The sequence below is a fragment of the Cydia pomonella genome, chromosome 6 (genome assembly GCF_033807575.1).
Source record: "Cydia pomonella isolate Wapato2018A chromosome 6, ilCydPomo1, whole genome shotgun sequence".
NCBI classification, from domain to species: Eukaryota; Metazoa; Arthropoda; class Insecta; order Lepidoptera; family Tortricidae; genus Cydia; species Cydia pomonella.
The window spans coordinates 14,114,264-14,126,667 of NC_084708.1; the positions used below are offsets into that span (position 1 = coordinate 14,114,264).

General features: G+C 35.2%; 1 protein-coding gene across 1 annotated transcript in view; it reads right to left on the reverse strand.

Annotated features, from left to right (window-relative positions):
• Nucleotides 1–12,404, reverse strand: part of LOC133519038 (C-Maf-inducing protein-like) — an 81,495-nt gene that overhangs the window by 40,288 nt on the left and 28,803 nt on the right. The window contains exon 2 of the mRNA XM_061852905.1: nt 7,485–7,706. Coding sequence (XP_061708889.1) covers nt 7,485–7,706 — 222 coding nt within the window. The remainder of the gene's footprint in view (nt 1–7,484; nt 7,707–12,404) is intronic.

Below are 12,404 nucleotides of genomic sequence, written 5' to 3' on the forward strand. Positions count from 1 at the left end.
ATCTTGAATTTCTTTATATTTGTTCTAATCATGATGATAATTGATATCCGAGGATTCGAAAGGCTCCTTAATTGAAATACGAAGTCAAAATTGTAAAAAAACGACCGCCAAATTGAATTTCCTAATTTTTGCTCTAATCATGACGAAAATTGACATCCAAGGAACCGAAAGGTTATGAATTTGTAGTAAAAATTGTAAAAAATTACCACAGTCTTGAATTCGTTTAATTTTGGCATGATCATGTAAAAATTAATATTTTTGGATTCAAAAGGCTCCTTAAAAGGAATACGAATTCAATCCGCCCGCCATCTTGAATTTCTTAATTTTTGCTGTAATGATGATGAAAATCCGAGGATCCGGAAGGTTTCTTAATATGAATTCGTAGTCAAAATTGTACAAAATGGCCGCCATCTTGAATTTCTTTATTTTTGGCAGGTATGGTCGTGTAAAGAATTGATACCTGTGAATCCGTAGGGCTACCACCAATATCCTACATACATAACCAGCTACACTTACATCACAGACGACTGCACAACAAGTACTGGAATGAAATGGACACATGCAGGCAGACCAAGGATATTTTACCGGAACTGAACTACAAGCTCACCAAAATATTACTGAAAATACCTAGACACCAACTACGTAAAATAGTAGGATTAATTACAGGACATAACACACTAAACAAACACCTACACAATATGGGTAAAACAGATAGCCCCATTTCCAGTGCGTGCATGGAAGAAGAAGAAACAACAAAACACATTCTTCTAGACTGCAAACAGGTAGAAGTAAACAGGAGCAAATACCTAGGGACTCCATGCACACTAAAAGAGGCAGTTGAACCTGAAAACATTGCTAGGCTTCGTGGAGGAGCTGATGGGGTGGTTAGAGAAGCGCTACCTCGTTTCACGCAAAATATGCGGAAAATACCCAGAAGCACTAACACTAACTAACTCCGTAGGGCTCCTTAATAAGAATCTCAAGTCAAAATTGTAAAAAATGGCCGCAATCTTGAATTTATTTATTTTTGTCATTTATCTTAATGAAAATTGATTCATGAGGATATGAAAGGCCCTTTCCTTGAATACAAATTCGTAGTCGAAATTATAAAAACGGCAGCGATCTTGTATTTCCACATTTTTTATTCCATTGCGTCGAAAATTAAATACATGAGACATCTTTATGAATCTACTCTATACACCGTGGGCTGGTAAAACCCGACAGATTTAAACCACGCATTCCAGGTCATAAGGAGCAAAAAATATTATACTAGTTTTAGTCGATTTCGTTGCTTCTTCTGCATACGACACGTTATTTCTTTTAACATCTTGGCGAAAAAAAACCGATTACAGCGAATAAGTAAAGTTATTTTTAATTAGACAATAATCTGGGGGTACGGTAGTACCCCCGCCAAGTCGAGCGCGAAGCAAATCCATCAAAACCATCCTTTACTCGAAACATTTCGCCGCATTTTCAGGCCCCTATTCGAGAACTTCTGGATAAGACCAGAACGCAGAAATTTTCGTTATCCAGTAAGCTATAATCACATACTTAAAATCCAAAATTTCAAGTCTGTAGGTCATTTAGTTCCGAAGTTAAGCGAAAGCAAAGTTTCGCATTTATGACACTCACTCACTCACTCATGATCATCAAAATAGAACTAGTACTTCCCATAAACTCAGAGAGCTGAAATTTGGTACAGAGTTAGGGTTTAATGGCCACATAAAGGGAAAACTATAAAAACTAGGATAATCGAAGATCTGGAGTACCTGGTGACCCTGATTAGAAAAAAAAATAATAATAAAAAAACTACTCCTAAAAAGAAAAAAACTGTGGCAAATAAGAAAATCTAATAAAATAACCTACGTTCCTACAAAAAAAGTGAAATCCCACCAAAAACATTGTTTAAAAAACTAGCCGAGTCTCGATGGAGCTGACTGTTTATCTCTAAAAAGTAATGAAATCTAGACAAAGTCGTGCCAAGTCTAAGGTTCTGTTTTACTTGACTAAACTATTTTCCCGACGCGCTCGGGTAAAACATACAAATAGTGGTTTAGGGGTTTTAATGTGACCGTAATTGGGCCAGTTCGGGTCGGTGCAGACGTAAAATATCTACCTATTTATGAACTACAACAACTATGTGTATTCAGGTACATTAAACCTATTTAAAATACCGACTGAATTAGTGGGTAAATCCTATCTAACAACCATCGCTGGCAACATTTACACTACAGAATTCCACACGAACAAACAAACCCCCTCTCACCTTGTCCTATATGCATACAAGTGATACAAGGTGTAACAAAAATATTGGGGATCCGTTTAAGGACATATTCGGCATTGTGTTTTGATTACGAAAAAGTAGAACAATAGTTATTTGTTTTACAAGGGGGCAAAGTTGTTGTTTAACCGCTCGTGCTAATATTGATACCCGAGCAAGCGAAAAATTCCAAAATTGAACTTGAACAAAGTGGAATCTTGAGCATTGCGAGGGTTCCAAGGCACGAGGGTTCAACAAACTTTGCCTTCAGGTGAAATACAAAAATTTTCACCACACCAATGCGAGGAAACTACTAACTATGAAATAAATAAAAATCAAATCCAAATGAGGGTAATAACAAAAAAAGTCATTCAAAATCATCATTTAAAAGTCAATTCTACTAGCTAGCATAAGAAAACAGCTCAAAGTTTGCATCTGATTACTTTGCCCCACATGTGGATACAATGCAATTTTCTCAATAGTTTTTGAACAATCAAGAGGGCCTTTACCAGTTGGTGAGGGGAAAGATACTTTTTCTTTTCTTTACTTTTTCCTAACCAAAAAACGATACCGAATATGGATCCCCATTATTTTTGTTACACCTGTATATTGTATCCGATCCGTTGGGGATAAGGGCCATCACACACTAGCGTCTTTTGAGCGTCGGCGTCTAGTCGGCGCTATGGAAAATGGCGTCGCTGCGCAGTTGCGCCAATGTTGTGTCAACCAGCAGCCATAGAGTGTGCTAGACGCCGACGCTCGGGAGACGCTAGGGTCGGGTGGCTCTAAAAGCAACAATAACTTTGCGCTCGTTCATTGAAGATACAGATTTAGGCTTTTATAGTGAAACAATGCAACCTCAATAGATCGATTTTTCGTCCTCAAAAGCGCTTATGATAAGTATTTTAATACTGAAAATTTCACCATAATTTTGGAAAGCGATTGCAAATACGAGTATATCTACAAAATATTAATATTCGTAATTATTTTAATAAAGCATATATTATCTTATTTGGCATATCTCTTTATTCTCCGATAGTGATGAAAACAAATGATTCCAAATTCCAGATTGTCCAAGTGATTACAATTTCTGTACCATTACGCACAAACTCTATGTGATGAGTAATGCTGTATTCGGATTGACGTATATTTATGTTTGTTCAGATGGTAAGAAGATTACAGGCTATTTAAAAATTCAATAGTTATGTGAAAGTATTATTTACGATGCGAATACTAGCACATTTTTTATTGATGCGCTGTCAAATAATCGCGTATAACTATAATAACCCTTCCGCAAGTGCTCGGTATTTGGGTATTTATCTCGATTAGCGTTTTGATTTGCTAGTAGATATACTTACATATATTTTTTGGTAAGGAAGGTAGCTAGAGTAAGATTTCAGCAGTTTACTTTTAAAAAATCTGAGACACTTATAGAATACAACCTTATTAAAATGATTATTACCAAATATACCTACTCTAAATAAGGTTTTAACATGTTGCAGATTTCTTCGATTTTTCGTTAACACACCTACAAGTCACATTCCAAAGAAATGAAAATTCAATCAAACAAGTCAGAACCCCTAGTGTAAATTTATTCGATAGCGTGACGTGACGTACGCGTTTGCGTTAAAACTTGTTTTGTATGGGATTTAGAAACAGCGCGCCAAGCGGGACGTTTTGGAAACTCAAAATCCCATACAAAAGGGGTACTGGTTCAATTTGAAAGTTTGAATACTTTGAATAGAAGCAAACTTTAATAGTTACTTGTAAATAGTTACTTACATTATTTTTATTACTGTAGTTATAAGATTGATTTTAGATTCATGTCGCGTATTGTGTGCGTATACAAGATACCTAAGAGTATTTTCACATTGTCATACCCGATATTGAATGTCGCATACGATCACAAAAAAGTAAAAAATAAAAGTGCATACTATATTTATTTATTCTATTAAATGTTTATTAGACTTATATCGACCGGGATATTGACCGTGATCACAGAACTTATTCTGTGATCACGGTCAATATAAATATATATTCTATTAAATGTTTATTAGACTTATATCGACCGGGATATTGACCGTGATCACAGAATAAGTAATAAGTAGTACTATCGTACAGAAAAGAAACTTCCTACAAAACCGAGCTTTGAGAGCAATTTAAGGACGAATCATGCTTTCCATTTCTAATGTATGGCACTATCCCTATCGGCTATTTAGGGTAGTCAAAATTCAAGTCATTATCTTATCTGTGGTTGTGCACGCAAAGGGACGTCAAGTTATGCCAACCCTAATAATTGCTCGGAACAATGCTCAGCCGAACGGAGCCGAGAACGCCCGAATGCTGCAGTTTCTGTCCGTTACCTTTTGTATTGTTTTTTAAAAGGTAATCACGATCCATATCCCGGTCGATATCATTTAAGTGAAACAATCAAAACTAAATGTTTAGTGTTCAAAATAAAACATTACCTCAAAATAAGAAGGACTTCATGCCATATGGTACTCTCTAGCAGCTGCCGTTTTTTAAGCCATCCGACATCCGATATTTGATCGGACAATGTGAAAACGCTCTAAACGGGGACTGACCCAATAAGCATGTTTGATTTGAATGCAGGCAAGTATTATGTATACCAATCGGATCATTTAAAAACAATAACATTGTCTTGTTTAGTATTTACTTTAATCTTTTTAAAAATATGAAACAAAAACAAGTGCAAGTCGATTCTTCATCACATCATCAGTGACTGTAACCAGTTTGAAAATTGTCTATACAGACGTCTAAGCTTTTATTGAACTCGTTCGTAATGTAACTGCCCTCAAAATTAGCAAATATATGTTGATCACTTATTTGTATCTCATTAAGCTGAAATTTGGCATGTTACATGTCATATCATATGAAAGACCAGGCAATACGATATTATGATGGCGTCGAGCTAATCTGATTATGGAGGCCGGAGTTTGCCATTGGAACTTCTGACAAAACAAAGCAACCTTGTTGAGTATATATAATATATCTCTCGTTCATTGATAATATAGCAGATTTGGGCAACAATTTATTTGAATACGAATAAGAACAAAAATATTTTTCTTTCTTATTCCATATATCATTATTTAAATAAGAATAATTCTTGCACTCGTTATTTTAGAATCCCTAAAATGAAAGTTAATAAATCATATGATTTTTATTTTTAAATGAAGAATACGAGTACAAAATGGAATAATTATTCCAGATGGTGAATTATTGTAAATATTATTAATAATATTACATTCAAATAAATGTTTTCTGGATTAAGTTTGCTTTTTTAGTAGTATCGGTTATAGTTTGTAAAATGGATTTCACGTAAGATTTTCAATGATTAGATTGATTTGAAATTTGGTTAGCGTCATCATCTATAACTCACATTGTTCCGCCATTTTGCCACGGCTCACGGGAGCCTGGAGTCCGCTTGGCAACTTATCCCAAGAATTGGCGTATCTATGCACAAGTTATTACGAAAGCGACTGCCATCTGGTCAGATTCCAAGCCAGAGGGTAAACTATTGGGAGGCTTTATTGGGATTAGTCCGGTTTCCTCATGATGTTTTCTTTCACCGAAAAGCGACTAGTATTAAATGATATTCCGTACATAAGTTCCGAAAAACTCATTGGTACAAGCCGGGGTTTCAACCGACGACTTCCGTATTGCAAGTCACACGCTCCTATCTACTCGTACCGCTAGAGTTGTGCTTGCTCATTCACTAAAAGGATCGCTCCAAACTAGTACAATCTCACAAATGTATTGGAAATACAATTTTTCCTGTAGGAGTGAATGTAAAAACGGGTTGTTAATTTCGTCGTATTGCGTATATACCGACTAATATACCGCACTGGCCATCATATTTTTTTTCCCTATACTGCCATTTTAAATATCCAGTCATAAATAGGTACTTAACTTTGCTTAATTGTGTCTTACTTGCGTCAATCTGCTTTCACGGAATTACTTTATAAACTATGAAAGCATGATAAGCAAGTACCTAATACACAGTGCCTACGTTTGTGTAGATAGACTAGGAATAAAGTTTTATAACTGCACAAGAGACGTATACGTAAAGGAAAATTTAATTGCAATTTAATCTCAGTTTAATAATTTAAATGACTTCTTGTGCTTATACATCGCTGGCCCAAATATTACAGGGTTCTTTGGTTCACTTTTATCGAACTGAAATTTGAACATTGTCATAGTGACATTCAGTCGAATTTCAACTATCTTGAAAATGTAACATAGAACCCTGTAATATTGGGACAACGATGAGTTTGTAACTAATATAGTTTCGATATAATTTTGATATTGTTTTGAACGCACTAGAATAAGCCCCAGGTGCATCGAATTGTTCTATGCGGCTAGGAATTTTATCGCTTGTTGTTATAGGTGCCTAGAGAATAAAAAATAAGTTTGATGTCGATGGAAGCATACATTTATGTAATGAAAACTAATAAATTAGCATATCGCGATGAATCATTTAGTAATTACTTACCTATTAAATTTCATCAGTCTTTATGAATTTAGATTATGTTTTAGTGAACTGATTAATGATAGAGGCAATCATATATATATATATATTTCCAAGTAACTGCGACAGCAACATAATGACATTCATACTCATACTCATATTCTTTATTGCATATCAAATTGTTTCTGAAACTATTACATATAATTGTATACAACATGATTTAGTCTTTTGTACAAGATATTATATTATTATTATTTATTGTATAGGTACCACATTAATTGCAATTATTGGTCGTAAAAATCATTTAATGTATAATAAGAATTTTTAATGTAGTGATCTTTTAATTTTTTTAAAGTATTCATTGTCTTATTTATTTGATTTTTTTAAATGTGTTTTTAGTTCTAAAGGGATAACCTACACCTGCTAACTTTCTGGCGCAACGTCGTTTATCTGAATGTTTGGTATGAAATTAAGGGTATTTTATACCAAACATTTACAAACTTACATGTTTACAAAGTGTATATTGATGTTAAAGTAAGTATTTTCAGATCGATGAAGCGCGTCTTACAACTATCCATAATATTGATGTTAGCCAATATCTGAACACACTGTTTTTTGTAATAAATAGGCTTCCTTTATCTGTGCTATTCCCCCGTATAATGACACCATAGGCATTGGCATAGGAATAGGAGGAGGAGGCATAGGAGTAGCAGGACTCTGTTGGGAGTGACTCACCGTTTTGGAAACGATATGCTCCTCCTGCAGGCAGAGGACATGCGTCTCCCAACGTCGCAGGAACTTGGCAGCGAGGATCTTGTCGACGACGGTGCGAGTGTGTTGGAAGGAGCACACGCGCAGGGACCCCTCGGTGGCCAGCTTGTAGCGGGGCCCGGGCGGCGGGCCCGGCGCGCTGCTTTCCAACCCGCCGCTGTCAACACAGCATTCCGGACTAGAGCCCTGAGAACAAAAGAACATGACGCTAGTTTCCTCCCGCAAACGAAATGACGGCTGAGATCATACTGCCAACTCTTTCACTCCTGTTACAACTACACAAGTATGAATGAGAAGTTTTACAATCCCGATCGTCAGTTTGGTTTGCATAGTGCTTTTGATAGTATTATAGGTTGAAGTCTAATTAACTTTAGCAGATCTATGTGGATTGTCAGCTTATGTTAATTTTATTCTCATATATATTTTATACTATCAGATAGACTGATATACCTAGTAGACAAAAGCAAAATATATAGCACCTGTTTAAAAAAACACAATAACTCAAAGGAGCAGAAAAATCTAGATCTGTAGCCTAGTATTGATAAAGCCAAGGTGGTTTCCTCGAGGCTGTGGTCGAGGATAAAAAAATGAATAATTTCATGTGTTTGGGAGCGATGATGTTACAAACACAGATAAACACATATAAACCGTGGGCTCGAATAACCCGACAGATTTTAAAGGTGTATTCTCGACCGAAAGGTGTATTAAGAAACCAAAATACCATACCAAGCGATTACTACTCGATTATTACTCGACCAAATTGATAGGCTCCGTTTCCATGCATATTATTAGCAATCAGTTTCCTTCTTAACTCAGTCGGATAATATAATGAAAAAGCACGAGTGTTATAATATACGGAAAAAGCACGCGTGTTTAATATCTAGGATTATGTGCCAAAAATCGGTGGAATAAAAACGTCGTTTTGAGCAACTGTGTTGAAATAGTACATTACGATGCGCCGCTTTCTAACACGCGTCTTATATCCATCTTTCACTTCCACCCCTGGAGCATTTAGCTCTAACGACTCCTCTCTGGATTGCTAATGAAGGCTAGCAAGAGCTGAGAGTCCTGTCCCCTTGGGGTCCACTCCGATCGACGAAGACACGCGGAGATGGAAACCCTAACCGATTCGCAGAAGCACTCGGGGTCCGGGGGGGTCGTTACTCCCCAACAGCTCGCTAGAAGCTGTCCTGCGCAAGTACCTATATTAGTAGTGTCGTTAGACTACTGATATAGGTACACGGGCTCGTCTGTTTTCGACGTTTCTAGGTTGTCTGAGGTCACGTTTTATAAAGGTCTGTAACCTGTAATCTCTTTTTGCATCGACAGTGAATTAATACGTCAAAGGATACGTATTTACGCATTTATACCGATTATTTACTTTATTCTGGAAGGACAAATAAATGTGTCATTTTGGTACCACATTGACACTTGCCATAAGGATGCTCTAACAGGTTATTCGTATAAAGGTACAAGAAAATTTAGTCCTTATGGTAAGCGACAATGGGGGTACTTTTTGCTTGAAAACTTCCTAAATATACAAATTAATTGAAGCTTTTTAAATCCATATTAAAACATAACCACCTCTGTTTTTTGCCCACATATTATATATGTATATATATTGCAGTCAGTGGCGGGACGTCGATATAACTCGATTTCGACCAGCTTGCCTAATTTTTAGCCCGACGAGCACTTTTCCTACTTTTGATTGTGCCGCCACTGATATTTAGTTAGTTAATTCGAGAGGAAATATAACTAATCACTCCGTATTTATGACCTCAATGAGTGTAAAAGTCTTTAGAGATAATTTCATGCAGTTTTAATGTTTTTTAAAAACGGCAAAATGAGGAATGAAAATCAAATGGTGACTATTGTGCTGCGCCTTAAAACGAACATACGAAGGTACGAACAGGTCGAAGACAGTTAGACCGGGTTAAATGTTACTTACAAGGTTTGACCTAGTCAAATAAATCATCAAAGTAAGATGTATTGAATTTTATGAAATAAGTATGTACCGTAAAATGGGGTGAGTAGGGACAAAACTGACATTCAAACCTCGATAAAACTTTATTTTTACATGTGGCAAACTGATTTTTATACATAATAAGTGTTCCGGTCATTTTAATGTTATTTTTTTATGGTTTTGTGCAGTTCCATGTCATAACTTTTTTTTTATTCAGGATTACAACAGCTAAATACATGCAATAAATGCATATAAATACATGTGCAATTCTAAATTTTAAATATATAAAGCCAATTACAGTAATCAGTAGTAGTAGTGTTTAAAGATAAATACGAAATAGTAGGAAATCCCAGCTCACCCCGTAATAGGGATGAGGAGGGATTTCCTATTAAGGTGAGTTTTAAAAATTGTTGAATCGACACTTTGGGATTATGAACATTATAATAGCTTGAGTTGTTATTAGAATATATAATTTACGTAGCAGTAGCCTGTAAAAAACAACTCACCCCTCTGTCATCCCCCCTCACCCCATTCATAACCCAACTACCCTAGTAATCCCTACTCACCCCATTTTACGATTTTCACAAAATTAAATAGTTCATTAATTGATTCATATAAAAAACTATCCGATATGAAACTTTACTATACACAGTGAATTAATTACTAGAAATAAATAAGTAGTTAGTAAAATAATTCAAGTTCAATCCTATAGTCACAAAAGGCTACCGAGTTCATGAAAATAGAGTGCACTCATATTATGCATCAGTTGCATTACATAGTCATTTATTATGAATTTAATTATCCATTTACATAATAGATATATACTTACAGAGGTATTACAGTACCTCTACAAATATTTAGTTTTGTACAATTCCTTGTGTTGGTGCGGCGGCATTAGAGTACTTTTTTTTACTTCATCTATTATCGACGGACGGATTTAATATAAATATAAAAATTGTTTTGTATGTAGTTTAAATTTTTTTTGTTGTTACGGTTTTTTCTTACGTACCTATTTTTTTTAAATAATATAAGTGTTTTCAATTTCAATTTTAGTAATGTACAGTAGCAAAAATGTTTTTGGTAGTATGTTTTTTAGTATGTATAATTTTTTTTATGTTACTAATAACAAGCGCCACTGATTGCCGCGGCATTATGCTGAGTGGGGATCCTATTTTAGCGTCCAATGTTTTTTTTCTCTTTATGTTCTTCTTGTTCCAAATGTAATGTGTTGTGGCGTTAAATAACTGTATTTTCTTTCTTTCTAAATACTAGATTAAATCTAAAATAGGCCCTTGAGGCATTGTACCAACGATGCTGGCGGAATTTCCTCGTTGTATCACTATATTTGTCTTACAAAAGAGAGCCATTCGTTATATATACAACTTAAGAGCACGTGAATCATTACGAGAACTTTTCAAAGAAATTAATATTTTACTGTAGCTTCCCAATACATCTATGATAGTATTATTTATGTTGTTAAGAATCTAGCCTCTTTCAGTAAGAATTCTGATGTTCATAACTACGCACTAGAAATAAAAATAAGCTTTCTATCAGAAAGTTTTGTGCCCGCAAAATACAAAAGTCATTCGTTGGGCAATGCATTATTTTTTATAACAAGTTACCTGATGATGCTTTAAGATTGCCAGCTTTTAAGAATTACTTAAAAAAGTAATTGATGTTGAAGGCTTATTACAGAGTCGAGGAATAACAGACAAACATGCAAGGTCCAAACCAGAAACTGTAATAAAATCAAGTATTTATACATTATCTGGGGGCACGGCATTGCCCCCGACAAGTCGAGCAAAAAAGCGGCACGGCCATCCTTTTCTCGAAGCAGTTCAGGCCATTTTTGACCCCCCTATAACCTCGTTGTGGATAACCAAGCAGGCATTGTATAAACACAGTATGTTTCAAATTTCATTAAATTTGAACCAGTAGTTTGAGCATTATAAGTAGTCAAAGTTTCTTAACTTTGTCACTCACTCACTGACTGTGACTGACTAACTGATCATTTTTTTTATATAAATGGATAGGATTACAAAGTTACATTTGCCGTGAATGAATCAGTGTCATAGGTACCTACATCTACATATATTACATTACATTTAATAAAGAACATGTTTACGAGCTTGGTCCGGTCATCACGAACAGTTTCCCATATGTATAGCCTATGCTATAACACAAAAGTCAGGGCATAAGTCTAAATAATGCGCTGATGGATATCGGTTCTGCAGTATTCACATCTCGTCAAGCTTACGAGGCACTTTCGAGAGTTACGTCGACTTTGGAAGTATTTAACCGCAAGAATTCTCAATTTGTGAATACAATAGACTATGAAGCATTTACCGTCCTACTTGTCAAATATTGTAACCTCAAAGCCTTTGGGAGTGGGCTTTAAGAAAAACTGTAGCTGAAGCTCAAGAAGTAGTTAAAAGCTCATAAGACAGAGAGTGGGTTTTAAGAAAATCCGTTGTTGGTATTCAAGAACTAGAAGGTTCCGGAAAGGAATAAATGTAGGACTATTTACAAAAAGAAATGAGATCTTCAAAACATAAAAGATTTTTAATATTGATATGGTCAGTATAAGATGTTGTTAGGTTAGCTAATTACGTAATAACTTAACACAGAAGGTCTCTCAAGTAGGGGCTGAATAAATAAACCGACTTAGTATTACATGGATCTCACAACTTTTTACGGTAGAACAACTGATTTGCGAGACTTGTTTTTTTACAAGGTATGTTTTTGATGTCATAACTATTAGTGTAGGAAATAAAGGTAGTGGACCCCGCTGTAATTCCTCTGCCAGAAAAAACTTTACAGTATGATAAAGTATCAATAAATAAAAAGTATTGTCTTAATTTCCAACGAATAATAATAATAGGATTTAAGTAAATACCTAAAGTATTAAATCGTTAATATCT